This window comes from Carlito syrichta, unplaced genomic scaffold (genome assembly GCF_000164805.1).
Source record: "Carlito syrichta isolate Samal-C Ts95f unplaced genomic scaffold, Tarsius_syrichta-2.0.1 Scaffold305043, whole genome shotgun sequence".
Classification (NCBI taxonomy): Eukaryota; Metazoa; Chordata; class Mammalia; order Primates; family Tarsiidae; genus Carlito; species Carlito syrichta.
In genome coordinates this window covers 480,087-495,930 of record NW_007249139.1, presented here as the reverse complement: position 1 = coordinate 495,930, position 15,844 = coordinate 480,087, and the positions used below count along the sequence as shown (strand labels likewise).

The 15,844-nt window shown below is 41.7% G+C and overlaps 1 protein-coding gene across 1 annotated transcript in view; it reads left to right on the top strand.

Annotated features, from left to right (window-relative positions):
- Window positions 1-15,844, top strand: part of SLC26A8 (solute carrier family 26 member 8) — a 68,344-nt gene that overhangs the window by 39,283 nt on the left and 13,217 nt on the right. The window contains exons 9-15 of the mRNA XM_021713946.1: window positions 717-830; window positions 7,023-7,100; window positions 11,941-12,036; window positions 13,185-13,291; window positions 13,373-13,442; window positions 14,209-14,301; window positions 14,428-14,553. Coding sequence (XP_021569621.1) covers window positions 717-830; window positions 7,023-7,100; window positions 11,941-12,036; window positions 13,185-13,291; window positions 13,373-13,442; window positions 14,209-14,301; window positions 14,428-14,553 — 684 coding nt within the window. The remainder of the gene's footprint in view (window positions 1-716; window positions 831-7,022; window positions 7,101-11,940; window positions 12,037-13,184; window positions 13,292-13,372; window positions 13,443-14,208; window positions 14,302-14,427; window positions 14,554-15,844) is intronic.

The window sequence follows — 15,844 nt, the reverse complement described above, 5'->3', positions numbered from 1 at the left end:
CAAAGGGATTTTTCAAGAGGTGAGGGATACATAGCTTTGAGGCCACCTGAATTAACGTGTTATTCCCCTAAAACAGATACAGTATAGAAAGGCAAGATTACATACAGCATCACATTAAGCTAGGAACATTCCACTATTCTTAATTTCATCTTTCTTTCCACCAAGTCCTTAGAAGCCAGCCACATACTGAAGCATGATAAGAAATACTTCCTACACAAAACCAGGGCTACTACTAGAACTAAGTTGGCCTCCCAGAAACCGTCTTTGTTTTTTTGGTTTTGAGTTTATTTTCTAGGGGAAATCTCCAGCGACTCTTAGTTTGGTCCTTTCCCCAGAACTCGAGAGAGAAATATGGAAGTAGTAGGTTTGACTTCCAGGATAGTATAGAAGGAAGGGAGAAGGGAGAAAATTAGCATTGTGCTCCTCCCTATCATCCTAAGTCCTGGTGATCATATGAACGAGAATATAAAGCCAAAAGTCTTATTTCCCCACCTTGAAAAAGTGTTTTCTTTATGATCACTAGCTAACATGAAGATTCAATTTAATCTAGAAAATCAGATTTGCCATTCTTTTGTTCTTTTTAAGAATATTCCAGTCTGTTATCTGAAGTGATGTAAACTATGCTATCATCGTACAAAAGAAACATACCTTTAGCTTAAGATTAAATCAGCATCCTCCAACAGAGTGGGTCTAAAGTGTCTGCTGTTTCTTTACAGGATTTAGTAGCCATTGGCATTTGCAATGTTGTCAGCTCATTTTTTAGATCTTGTGTGTTTACCGGTGATGCTGCCAGGACTATTATACAGGATAAATCTGGAGGAAGACAACAGGTGTGTTGAAATAGAATTTGACCTCCTACATGTAAAGATATCACTGTCAATTCATATGCATATTCATAGAAGAGGATTATATGGATTTAATCTTGCTGCTATTTTAATGTTAGACTTGGTAGGAAAAACCTTTTGGAAGAATGTTGATTCCATGCTTGCCTTAATTTTTGTTCAGACTTCGTCTTAAAAGTTATTTGTCAATGTAGAATTTAAAAGTCATTTTCTATTGATTTTCAATATTATATGAGAGGTTTCTACATATTAGCCCACAAAAGCCCATTTTCCATGTAACGTACCTGAAGGATAACAATATTTCAGGTTAACTTACCATCATCTGTTAGCTTTTTTTCCCCTATGGAAAAATGCATTCTCATACTTCATCTAGGAAAGCATTATTAACAACTCTCCCCACCATGGCAGCAAGCAAAACATTTTCCTAGCTTCCTCAAAGGGCATGGCAAGGGGCTTTCACAATAGGGAGTCAGATCTCTGTCTAGGAGAGCCTAGGGAACTGATGACCATTCTACTTTCGTACACAAGAAAACTGTCTAGATCAGACTCTCTTTAGGTGTTCTGAATTAGCAGAGTAAATGTTTACATGGGTGTTAAGCATAGCATAGAGAGAATGGTGGTCGACAAGACTCTAAAGGCAAATTGCCTAGTTGCAGGCATAAGATTTTACACGTCCAATGTTCGTGACTTTCAAACTGACTAGATAAAAGTTCCAACATGCTTACACATGCTTATGTGAGAGGTGTCCCATCTCAGCTATGTAGTGAGATGAAATGTCAGGGAGGTATCAGAATTGAAACTGGGGTATGCCCAAGGAGTCAGAGTTCAGATGGCGGAGAATCAGTGGCAGAGGTCAAAGACAAGCTTATACATCAGAAGCACAATTAGAAAGCAGATGTGTCAGAAGAATGAATGCTCAAATTTAATGTGGAAAGATAAAATGTCACAGTCCATGGGCAAATATATGGTGAAATATAAGGCAAAAGCTAAAAAAAAGTCAGAAAAAAGATTAGGCAGGGGCGAGAGCATGGGTCTAGAGTAAAACTACATCGTATCATTTTATATGGACTAAGTTTTCTTGTCATAGAACTTCTTTCAGACACACTGACCTTTTCCACTACTGCTTGACACACAAAATTTGGGCTATGTTTTTTAAAAAATGTTCTAAAAATCATGGCCTTTACAGCAACTTGGATGCAGTTGGAGACCAGCACACTAAGTAAACTATCACAGAAACAAAGAACCGAATACTGTATTTTCTCACTCATAAGTGGGCCCTGAACACTAGTCACACTAGCACAAGGGTGAGATTGGCAGATGTTGGGCACTGCTAGGGGAGGGAGGGTGGCAGCAGTGAGGGGTGTATGTACATGGTGACACAATGGGTACCTAGTCCACTACCGGGGGAGTGAGGGCCAGCTGGAAGCCCAGACTTCACCTGCATGCAGCACACTTATGTAGCAAATCCTCACTTGCACTCCACAACTCTAAAATTTTTTTTAACGACGTTCTATACAAGCATGCAAAAATTTTAGAGTCAAAATGAGAGGGTTTTATGATCAGAAGCGGAAATGGCAATTCCAGAGATTAGTTCCACTAAGTTTTTATGACACACTTGGTTTGCTCAGTATATAAGCATAAAATAAATGTGGGAGACAAGATACACACAGCTGGAAAAAACTAAGTCACAGTGCAAGGAAAATTGAGCGCAGAATGAGAACACTTTTTAAAAAGCACCATAAATATTGTGAGAAGAAGAGTGGAGGAAGTGGGACTTCCATGGAGTGCTGAACGGGGGTCAGGATACGCACAGGTGGAAGGAGAAAGAAAGGCCTCTGCTCAGTCTCTGCACAGTCTTGAAAACAGGCCTTCAACCGGGCTCGGTAGCTCAGCCTGCAATCCCAGCACTTTGGGAGGCTGAGGTGAGTGGATTGCCTAAGCCTGAGGGTTTGTGACCTGCCTGGGCAACTTGGTGAGACCTTATCTCTACAATAAAATTAAAAATTAGCCAGGCGTGGTAGCGCACGCCTGTAGTTCCAGCTACTCGGAAGGCTGAGGCGGAATGATCGCCGGAGCCCAGCAGGTCGAGGCTGCGGTGGCCAGGAGCAGCCACTGCACTCCAGTCTGGGTGACAGAGTGAGACTCCAACTCAAAAAAAATGAAAATGAGTTATTATAAAAGAGAGAAATGTATTGTGTCCTTTTTAGAGGAAGCAAGCGGGCAGTGGAGAGAGCCTGGATTTTAGAGTCAGATGGTCAAGGGGGCTTAAAAACCAACTCCATGCCTCCTAGGTGCATGTGACCTTGGTTAAATGAAAATGAGAATCAAACCAACATTTCTGTTGTGAGAATTAAATTAGATGCTAATAGTGCCCACCACAGTACCTGTCACTTAAGAGAAGTTCAAAAGTCATAGCTTCCTCCCCAGGTCCCCAGTGCCTAGGCAGGTGTTCAGCAATCTGCTGTCCTTCTTCATGGAACCCACTGCTTAAGAAGCAATTGGTGTCTGAGGGTCTGCAGGTTGACAGTGACTATGGGAATTCACATGGCTTTGAATCTCTGGAGAGAAGGCAGAGTCGGTCTTTGTTCAAGAAAACCTGCAAAACTGATAGAAAATCAAATCAGAAAAGCAAAAAATAGACCAGGTAGAGTGACTCACACCTATAATCCCAGCACTTTGTGAGACCAAGGTGGGAGAATAACTTCAACCTATGATTTCAAGACCAGCCTGGGCAGCATAGTGAGACCTCATCTCTACAAAAACTACATGGTGGTGCATGCCTGTAGTCCCAGCTGATTGGGAGGCTGAGGTGGGAGGATCACCTGAGCCCAGGAGGTCGAGGCTGCGGTGAACCAGGATCGTGCCACTGCATTCCCGCCTGGGTGACAGCATCCTAGTCTCAAAAGAAAAACAAAAAGAAAGAAAGAAAAGTTGAACATGCATGTGATATAAAGTTCTATAGCAGTGGTCCCCACCCTTTTTCACATCAGGGACGGGTTTTGTAGAAGATAGTTTTTCTATGGACCAAGATTGGTGGGGTGTGGGGATGATTTCAGGATGATTCAAGCACATTGCATTTATTGTCCAGTCGTGGCAACTGCTCTGTCCATGCATATACTGACACAAAACGGTCAGTTCAGTTTTCCTGATATGCAACCATTCAAAGACTTGAATAGTTCTGCAGCTGTGATATTGGTTGGCAACAAAAGTACACATAACATATCCCCATGCACATCCTCCTAAAAAATATATTGGACACAAACAAGCATTGTTGCATTATTGTCAACATCGATAGATTCATCAACCTGGATTGTGTATTATGATTCATTAATACATTCTAACAATTGTGCCTCAATATCCCCTGCTATTTCATCAATTCAACTAGTTATGGTGCTAGCCAAAAGAGGAACACATGCCTCTTTTGAACTGCAGCTCCTCCTAAAAGTTCACAACAAATGTCCTTAGCAGCAGGCAGGTTCAACTCAGCACCAATAGTAAAGGGAGCCTTAGTTTTAACAATGTGGTTAACCACTAAGAATGATGCTCTCAGTGCAGACACATTTGATAAAGTGATGGCCTGCAATAATTGCTTCTGTTCTTTGTGTTCATGTTTTTTTTTTTTCCTTTGAAAAACTCCAAAGGTTTGTCTTTTAATGTAGGGTGCTTGGTCTCCATGTGGCAAAGAAGTTTTGAAGGTTTCATGACTTTGCTAGACAGATGGTCACCATATGTTATACAAAGTGGACTTGGAGAATGTGAATCACCTGTAGCAATGAACCTGTAATTTAAATAGTACTCTTGGTATTTTTTTAAACGCAGCTTTTGTTTTGTAAGCAGTCTTAGAGTCGTCTGTTGTCTCATCATTTGGTCTTCCCCCCTTTTCAAAGAAGCTCTCCAGTAATGTTTGTTTTTTACTCATTCTGGCTAAGGTCAGCTTGTGGGTTTACCAAAACTGTGACTAAGACATGTGTGTAGTGTAGGAAAGAAGTGTAGACAGAAGTGGTAAATAAAATAATGGGCAGGCCACATGTGGACTAAAATAAGTGTCAGATTCTGACTTAAACTCTGTCGCAGATGCAGTTGTACAACTAAAGTACATCAACTCACTTGCCACTCACTGACAGGGTTTTGATAGGATTCTGCAAGCAATTGATTTATTATGGTCTCTGTGCAGTCAAATCTCTCTGTTCACCTCAACATTAACCTGTATCTGTAGCCACTCCCTAGCACTAGCATCACTGCCTCAGCTCCACCTCAGCTCATCAGGCATTAGATTCTCATAAGGAGCCGACAACCTAGATCCCTGCATGTGCAGTTCACAACAAGGTCTGTGCTCCTATGAGACTCTAATGCCACGGTTGATCTGACAGAAGACAGAGCTCAGGCGGTAATGCGAGTGAAGTGCAGCTGAAAATACAGATGAAGCTTCACTTGCTCACCAATGAGCCCCTCCTGCCATGTGGCCCAGTTCCTAACAGACCACAGACCAGTCCCCAAAGCCCACTCCTAGGAATGTGCAGCCAAGGGGAACACAATGATTGGCAGGCCTCCAACCCTCTCTGAGCAGCTAATTTAATAGAATTTGGTATCTGGTGTGTACTCATTTTAATCTAGGTTCTATACTTTATTATCGTGTCTGCTTGTCTTTTTTTCCCTAAAAATTAGAGTAATTTTGGAGGAAAGAAGTGATTGAAAAGAAGGGCTGATATATTTTCTCGAGCTAATCAAAGTAGCTCCTTTCTATAGTGCCAGTGGAAGCTGGAGCTGTAGATTAGATCCAGCAACAGGCCGATAGGGAGATTGGCTAGAGGGGTTGATGGGCTCCGTTACCTGTTTTGGTTTCACAGTTTATGAAATGCTTGCCATTGGAGCTTTCTGAGTTTCAGTCATAGCAATCCATTTTCCTCCTTCCTGCACTACTCTCATGTGATGCAGCTTTTCTGCTGGGGTGGTGGAAGAAGGAAGTAAAACATTGATTACATTGCTATTATTTTCAGAGGTTTCTTGTTTTTGTTTTTTGAGACAGAGTCTTGCTCTATCACCTAGGCTGGAGTGCAGTGGTGCAATCATAGCTCACTGCAGCCCCGAACTCCTGGGCTCAAGTGATCCTCCCACCTCAGTCTTTCAAAGTGCTGAAATTACAGGTGTGAGCCACCACAGCCAGCCTCAGCCATACATGTATATGGCAAATCTCAATGGGCAGTGAGAGGAAACCCAGTAAGGAAGATTTTTTTTCCTCTCACATAAAAATAAAAACGTAGAGAATCATTGCCAAATGGTCCTTTAATAGATTAGATTTGAGGGACCATCTCAGTTCTTGCTTATATATGCCATTGTTTTGATTTGTGGTCACAGTTTTACCCCACTTTCCATTACAGTGAAAAATGTAATGTATTATTTTTGTTATTAGGGGCTGAACAAAATGGAAATCTACCAATAGAGGAGATAATGAGTTCAAGACTATTTCCAGAGGGCCTTGGGCTTATAAAGGGAAGGATGCTTCTTAGCTTTCCCCCTTTTTTGCCAAGAGAAAATCACTGCTTACTAAGAGACACTGAGCCCAAAACAGTCAACTCAACTGGGATAGGATCCAGAGCTGCTATATACAGCCTTGACTCATGTAGCTGTTTTTGATTGCACTGAAGCAGAGAGAAACTGAAGCAGGAAAATGACTATCATTGTATTTTTCAAGATGAAGCACCACTGAAACTGTTAGATGGGAAGTTATCCAAGCTCCAAGCAGGAGATCGAGGGGTAGGATATTTATTTATATAGGAAGTAGCATGATTGGGATTTTAGGATTGTCAGTGAAGACTCTACTAGGGCTTTTCTAAATTGTGCAAAGGGAGATTAAAGTGAGGAGAGAATGCAAATCAGATTTTAGGAGACTTTAGATGCAGAGCACAGAGCTGTGGCAATGAAGACTCAAATACCCAGGACAATGTGGAACTTTTCAGAGAGCATGCATGCATTCATTCAACAAGTAATTATTGAATCCCAAGTATGTGTTTAGCACTTTGATAAGACCTGAAAATGTCAGTTCAACAAAAACACACTTATGCTGAACCTAACTCCTTTTAAGAACAAATGACATGTTTCCCACCAAGCAGAAGGCCTTGGCTGCAGATAGAGACCAGTATGCTCCTGATGGTTTCTTTCCATTCGACTCTGTCTTTTCAGTTTGCATCTTTGGTAGGTGCAAGTGTGATGCTCTTCCTGATGGTGAAGGTGGGACACTTTTTCTACAAACTGCCAAATGTAAGTAGGACTGATCAAATAACTACGTCAAGAAAGACCAGACTGCACCTTGGTGGGACATCTCTGATGAAAATTCCACTCAAATTGTCCCCTGTGGTTGCTCCAGCCTATTTCTAGTCTCTTTCATTTAAAATCATAGTATCCAAGCCAGGCACGATGGCTCACGCCTGTAATCCCAGCACTCTGGGAGGTAGAGGCAAAAGGTTTGCCTGAGCTCAGGGGTTCAAGACCAGCCTGAACAACATGGCAAGACCTTGTCTCTACAATAAATCAAAAAATTAACCGAGCATGGTGCCGCATGTCTGTGGTTCCAACTGCTTGGAAGGCTGAGACTGAAGGATCACCTGAGCCCAGCAGCAAGTTGAGACTTGGTGGCCATGAGTGTGCCACTGCACTCCAGCCTAGGCAACAGAGTGAGATTCCTACTCAAAAAAAATTATATATATATATACACCTACATATACATATATATGTACACACACATATATATAAAATGCATAACAAGGCCTTTATATATAATATAAGGTTTTTATTTTATAATAAAAGTATTTGGCCTGGTTCAGTGGCTCATGCCTATAATCCCAGCACTTTGGGAGGCTGAGGTGAGTGAATCGCTTGAGCCTAGGAGTTCGAGACCAGCCTGAGCAACATAGCGAGACCTTGTCTCTACAAAAGAATTAAAAAATTAGCCAGGTGTGTTGGCGCATTTCTGTAGTGCCAATTATTTGAGACAGAAGGATCGCCTGAACCCAGTATGCTGTGGCTTTGGTAAGCCAAAATCAAGCCACTGTACTCCTGCCTGGGTGACAGAATTAGACTTCAACTCAAATATATATATATATATATTATCTACGTCACAGGGTTGGGAGTTAGATAAGATAATATGGGGGAGAGATATATAGTATATTTATATGTAAGATATACGTGTGCATGTATATAATGACATAATAGTGTCAGGCTTATAGTAAGCACTCAAGAAACAATAGTTATTGTTATTATTATCATTCTCGTTAATCTTATTTTTATTGCTTAAGTTGTAAAGTAAGCTTTATAAGTAAGGATTCCGTGAAAAATGACCAAATTAGACTTCGGATACCAGACTCCCATTACCGACACAGACTTGGAGCCTCATTGTGCTTTTCTGTGCTTTTCTGTCATGTTTTCCCACACTGCTCCCAGAAGACCTTGTTCTGCATTTGTATGAACTCAATCCCCACTATTGCTGCCACACTGCCTCTTGGTTAGTTCACAACACTAGAAAGTGGGTCTGAAAGCTGAATTTTAGCTCAGTGTTCAGCTAGGATGCCTCTCTATACACATGTGTGATTTCCCTTCCCTTTGTGTGAAACTGATTACCTTGCGCTTAGAGATGCCAGGTGTGTTAATTACTGGTTGTAATCAAGATATGTACTGAGTCAGAGTATAGATCCAAATCAGTGACCTTCATTTCCTTTTACATTTTCTTCATGTTCCCTTAAGTTATTTTTACATAGTACTTGGGAGTGGGAGAAGGTTTCTTTGCTGATACAGCAGCATGGTTACACACAGAGGTGACTGTCCCTGAAATTGGGGCAGTTGTAAATGTTATCCCCATCCTTTTGAACACTTCTCTTCTACCTAGTAAATATCAGGTTTCAGTAGCATAGGACCACCACTCAGTTGTTGGTGCCTTATGCTCTTAAAATTCAAGGATCTTGGAGCCCAGGCATGGAATCTATGCAAAGATGGTGGAATTAATAAACTGCATTTGCCACACAAGCCGTCCTCTGATTCCCAATCAAAGTCATTTCCAAAACTCACTTTGGAATCCAGGAGGACCATTCACTAATTTACTTTGAACACTGATGCTTTTTATTTACAGCTAAATGAAGCAGAATTTTAAAATTCCAAAACAAACAAAAACTACAGAATTCACTGAAAGGTAGTGATAAAATTTGGTAGCACTCCTTTATTATAAACATGTTAGGGCCAGAACAGCCCTCACTTTTGGCCAGTCAGCCTCTGGAGTAACTAGGACTACAGGTGCAAGCCACCATACCTGGCTAATTTTTTTTTTTTTTTTTTTTTTTAGTTGGAGTCTCACTCCTTCGCCCAGACTGGAGTGAAGTGGCATGCACACTCACAGCTACTCCAGCGTCGACCTGCTGGGCTCTGACGATCCTTCCACATCAGCCTTCCAAGTAGCTAGAACTACAGGCATGCGCTACCATGCCTGGTTATTTTTAAAACTATATTGTAGAGCCGAGGTCTTGCCAAGTTGCCTGGACTGGTCTCGAACCTCTGGGCTCAGGCAATTCACTTGCCTCAGTCTCCCAAAGAGCTGGGATTACAGGCTGAGCCACCAAGCCTGGCCTTTTTTTTTTTTTTTTTTTTTTGAGATAAGGTTTTGCTATGTATGTTGCCGAGGCTAGTCTCAAACTCCTGGGCTCAGGCAAATCTCTTGTCTCTGCCTCCCAAAGTGCTAGGATTACAGACTTGAGCCACTGAGCCCAGCCTGTATATTGTTTTATGAAAAAATGTGTTTTCTTTCCATACCCCCTACCTCAAGTCAAAAATCTTCCCAAAGCTCTTCAGAGTTGAATTTTGTTTCCTTCCCACCATATCTCTGCAAAAAAACTTTGACAATTCTTGACTGGAAAAAAGATAATATAGTAGGAAAATATGTGGTATGGGAGAAAGAAATTATTTCTACTGACTTCATCTTTGCTCTTCTCTCCTCTACCAACCTGTTGTATCTAAATGATCACTGGGTACCCTCAGAAAGCCAGAGTAAGCTGGGATCCAGCCATTCCTGCTGGTAGGATCAGTTCTAATTCCCAGGCAGAGTATACAAGGGGGACCCCCAAAAAACCAGAATTATCTTTTGGAGGGTGGGCTCCTTGTAGCATAGACTTCCCCCACTAGGTAAGGGTTCTAGAAAATCATCAGCATCAGTGTATCAGCCAGCATTGTTGTGAGAGGCTGATTTTGATTTCGGTGAATTTTTTGGGGGGAGGGGGAGATTCTTTCAACATTCTTTCAACATTTCATTATGGATAATTTGTGAGCGCACCTGCCCACACCATGCTGAGTGTTCAGTCTTTTACCCGAAACAACGTGATCCCCCGCCTCATCTTCCCTATCTACCCAATCTCACCCCGAGCAGCTTTTTTTTTCCCCTCTGGATGAAAAAAGTCCTCAAAGGGAAACGTATTGCTGATTTGGAAGAGGTGAAACAAAAAACAACAAAAGCACTAAAGGCATCAAAATTGATGAGTTCAAAAACCATTTTGAGCAATGGAAAAAATGTCTTGATAGTGTACTGCATCAAACAGAGAGCACTTTGGAGGTGACTGAAATTTAAACATGTAAGAATAAATACACAACTTTTATAGATAAATTCTGAGTTTTTGGGGGGTTCCCCCCCACATAGAGGAGAGAACAGCTAGGAAAAGGCTAAAAAATGTTAAACCAATGCAAGGACGTCGAGAATTTTTTTGTGTGGACATTCTTTCAATGTGTTTGCTCAGTTCATGATGGGTAACTTATGAGTGCACCTGCCCACACCACGCTGAGTATTCAGTAGTTTTTGACCAAAAAACGGCATGATCCCAGTTGCCCTCCCTCCCTATTCACCTGATCTCACTCCAAGCAACTCTTTTTTGTTTCCCTGGATGAAAAAAGTCCTCAAAGGGAAATGTTTCTTAAAGTAGGTTACATTTTACCTTGAGGCCTGATGAGCTTTCTGTTTTAAGAAATTCTCTTTAAGAAACTCTCTTTCCATGAGAAAAGTAGACACTCATTTTCAAAACTTTGGAAAATGCAAAATAGATTAAAATGTTACTCACAATCACAAATAAACAACTATTAACATTTTGACATTCATTCAAACAATATTATTTTCTATGGATGGACATCACCTACCTGCATAATTTTGTATTATTGTTTGTACTTACTATATTGCATGAAACTCTATACTATAACATTAATCATTATTATTGGAAAATTAGGTTGTCTATATTTTGTTATTAAAAATAACACAACAATGAGTAATTTTGTACATCTACCCTTTTCTATATTTGGGTTAAATTTCCAAAAGTAAAACAAAATTTGTGTGTGAGAGCATATCAGTATTTCTTGATATGTTGCTAAATGATTTTCCAAAAGGGCAATGCCCTATTATACTCAAAAACCATGACATGGGGTGTTATCAATGTTTTTTCATCTACTCATTTCATTTGAGGGACACAAAATAGAATCTCATTAGTGAAATAGTTACAGCGTATCATGATTAAACTTGAATAAAAGCCCAGCTGAAACTATTTTAGAGCCTCTGTGAGTAGAAGTTCTCTTTTATTATCCCATGTGAGAATGGTTTCTAGATAATGTAGGTAACACAGATATGTCAAGAAAACTAAGTGAGGTAAGTCCAGACAGCCAAAAGATCCAGCTCCCTGTGGGTTCTGTCTCACACACTGAAAGTGACAACACTAAAACAGAAGGGAGTAGATGACTGTAACTTTTGGCTACTCTTCTCACCATCTATGTGAGCAATAAACTATCAGAATCTAAAAGGGTGCTGTTGTAGCTTTCCTAGCTAAATAAGTCAGGACTTGACCTTGGCCTGACCTTTCCTTAAGTGTTTGACAAATTATGGGGGAGAGAAAAGAAAAATGTAGAGAACACTTAATTGATTGGTCAATGAGTTGGAACATGGACATGGTATTCATACAAAATATCGATGCAGAATATCTCTGGTTGCAAGGCTCATTGATTTTTTTGTGGTTCCTTTATGGGGAACTAGAAATTTTACACATCTCACCAAAAGGAAAATAAAGCAGGGTTTATCTTTTCCCCACAGGCTGTGCTGGCTGCTATTATTCTGATCAACGTCCTTCCCTACCTTAAAACCGTTTCCAACCTACCCATTATGTGGAGGCAGGACAAGTATGACTGTGTGAGTGCAGATGCCCTGGCTGAGGAAGGGGAGGGCAAAGGGAAGATTGGAGAGAAGTAAAAAGAACCAACAATAGAGGTCAGCCACGGACCTGAAGAACACTAGCAACTCTTGGATGCCTAGTACTTTATTTTTGCTTAAGAAAGGATAGTCAAGATTATCGGTACAGGAAAACACAGAGAACTCATTCCAACTATGAACAATTAAATAAAAGGAATTAATTAAGAGGCTTCAGTTACATGCAAATCTAGTAAAAAGGGTTTGTCATTCATTGCATATTTAAATGCCTTTTAATCCAATTAATGCAAATATGTTCCAGGATAGGAGTCACCAATCCTAACAAGAAAAGGAGGTATCTCGTCAGGCAGAATAACTGCTGGAATACCCCCTTTTCCCCAGAGCACAAAACCAGAGGACAGAAAAGGGAAACAAAAGAAGTTAAAGCTGAGGACAGAATATGATGAAAGGAGGACCAGGAGAGGCAGAGAGATACGAAAGAGGGTAATTTTTGAAGCCAGATCCCTGAGGGGCTGAGGGAGGATGCGGTCCAGTTTACAGGTAGTCTCTACTTCAGGAAGAGGGGACAGCACGTCCAACAGGACTGGAGAGAATGAAGACAAGTTGAACACAGACACTGACAAGTGGCAAGTGATGGGAGAAGTGAACATGTCAGGGATTTCAGCCTATTGTCTTCTATGAAAATGAAGGTTAGGTGAGAATGATGGAGAAGGTGACCGGGTAAAGGCTTGAAAAGGAGGTAAAGATTTGCAAAACCTCTTATAGGTCTTAAAACAGCAACTGCCATTTGGTGAACGTTCTGGTCAGTCTTACACATGGTATCCTTAATCTCAGCAGAGTCTGTAAGGTAGATATCATTACCTCTATTCTACACATGAGTGAACAAGTTTTGAGAAGAATTGAAGAGAGAGATAACCAAGGATACATAAAAGAATTGCTGGACAACCTTGAGGACCCAGCTGTTTGTGATGGCACCAGTCCAAGTGACTGTGGAATTGTTTTTCTCTAAATCCTAGGTGCAGGGAGAGGGTGAAGGTGAGTTGAGAGATAGGACTGGTCTGGTGATTTTCTCAATTCTGCTTGTTTTCATGGTCTTCCTTTCCTCCCTCCCCCCATGCCTTTTCCATAAGGTTATTTGGATGGTGACATTCTTCTCAGCGATTTTCCTGGGACTGGACCTTGGACTACTTGTTTCATTAATTTTTTCTTTCTTCATCATCACCGTTCGTTCACATAGGTACATTGGCTCAGGTAATAGGAGGTTAGCCGAGGCAAGGTAAGACAACTGTGACCTAATGGCAAGTACATTTCTTTTCAGAATTGAGTTTATTCTCCTGGGTCAAATCCCTAACACCAACATTTATAGAAGCATCAATGACTGTCAAGAGGTAAGACTCCAAATGAGTCCCACCCCACTGCCTAAGAGATAGGGTGGGCCAAGCCTGGTGCTTAGTTTTTCTTCTTCTACTTTCTAAAGAATAATTATGTTTTAAACCTCTCTACAAACTCCCTTTGCTGTTGTGTCCTGTGCATTTACAAAGGAGGAGGAAGTGAAATGGCAGGGTAGAGGCAGGTTCTTTTTTTTCTTTTTTTCTTTTTTTTTTTGAGTTGGAGTCTCACTCTGTCATCCAGGCTGGAGTGCAGTGGCACACTGACAGCCACCGCAGCCTGGACCTGCTGGACTCAGGTGATCCTTCCAAGTACCTGGAACCACAGGTATGCATCACCATGCTCAGTTAATTTTTTAATTTATTGTAGAGACGCCAAGTTGCCCAGGCCGGTCTCGAACCCCTGGACTCAGGCAATCCTCTCACCTCCGCCTCCCAATGTGCTGGGATTACAGGCATGAGCCACCGCGCCCGGCAGAGGCAGGTTCTTAAAGTAGCTAAGTCCTTGATAGTCCTGCAACCAGTGAAGGATCATTTTTCGATATACCTTAAGGAAAGGAAGACCAAGAAAAAGTGAGGAGTGAGGAAATGAAGGGGGAAAGGAGAAAGCAGGAAAAGCAGGAGGTAAACATGGGAGGAAAGAATGTTCTAATTCTTGTCTCTAATCGGGAAGAATACAGATTCTCTAGGAGATTCTAAAGATGTATTATCCTTATTCCATACAGGAGCTGAGAAATGTCCCTCAGCTTCACGTTTTGTTTTGAAGGTTATGAGCATTCCTGGAGTGAAAATCTTCCAGTGCTGCAACGCTATTACATTTATAAATGTTTACCGCCTAAAACACAAGCTGTTAAAAGAGGTAATTGTCCTCCTTCCTGCCCTGTCTTTCTCTACCTGCTCTCTCTCCCACTAACGTTCCTTTCCCCCCCTTTCACTTGCCTTTCACCACCTGCCTTCTGTGTGAGACCTCTCTTATATCTTTCAGGTTAATATGATAAGAGTTAGAGAAGAAGTAATTTCCAAACCATTTAATCAAGGTGATATCAGCCCACAGGAAGAAAAGATTTGTGGTTGTTACTGCGACTGTGATGACCTGGAGCCACTGCCCAGGGTTAGAAATGTCTTTCTTTTCTGCATTTTTTCCTCCATGCTTTATAAAGAAGTGTACTAGTAGTTTCTTCTAAAAATAATAGAAAATAAGCCAGGCTCGGTGGTTCACCCTGCAATCCCGCGCCTTTGGGAGGCTGAGGTGAGTAGATTGCCTGAGCCTGCAGGTTCGAGACCCGCCTGGGCTACTTGGTGAGACCTCATCTCTACAATAAATCAAAAATTAGCCGGGCGTGGTGGCGCGCACCTGTAGTTCCGGCTACTTGGAAGGCTGAGGCGGAAGGATCGCCGGAGCCCAGCAGGTCGAGGCTGCGGTGGCCAGGAGAGGCCACTGCACTCCAGTCTGGGTGACAGAGTGAGACTTCAACTCAAAAAAAAAAAATAATAATAATAATAATAATAAATAGAAGTTTCTAAGGGATTTGACTTTTAGCTGGCCCACAGAGAATTGGAAATTAAAGATTTCTACTGAGAAATGAAGACATAAGGTTCCCCTCTGAGGTTTAGATTTTCACATGAAAGTAGGTAGGAGGAAATGTTCCGGCTCCTATTGGTCGGCTAGTGACAAGAGTACGTTCTGTCTGTTGAGACTGTCAGTAATTCCCTGGTTGTACCTATTTCCTTGACTTTTAGCCACCCAGCTTTAGAAAATAAGTGACTTAAAGATTGTCTTTGGCTGGGTGCAGTGACCCATGCCTGTAATCCCAGCACTTTGGGAGGCTGAGGTGAGAGGATCGCCTGAGTTCAGGAGTTCAAGACCAGCCTAGTCAGCATAGCAAGACCTCATCTCTAAAAAAAATTTAAAAATTAACTGGGTGTGGTGGTGCATGCCTGTAGTTCCAGCTGCTGGGGAGGCTGAGGTGGGAGGATCACCTGAGTCCAGGAAGTAAAGGCTGCGATGTGCCATGATCATGCCACTGCACTCCAACCTCGGCAACAGAGCGAGACCCTCTCTCAAAAAAAAAAAAAAAAAAAGATTGTTTTCTGAGTCCACCTAGCAGGGTCAAGGTTGCTGGACTTCTCAAGGGATCTGCCAGGGTCTCTGGATATCTGTCTGTGACCAAGAAAATGATGATGGCAGATGGGCCAGTGAGAAGTGGGGTGACAAGCACAGGCTGCTATTTCAATGGGAGAATCTTACAGCATCTGAAGGTTATTTTTTTAGCTGATAAGAGTTACAGTGCAGCGCTTTGGGAGGCTGAGATGAGTGGATTGCCTGAGCCCGTGGGTTCAAGACCCGCCTGGGCAACTTGACGAGACCTCATCTCTACAATAAATCAAAAATTATCTGGGCT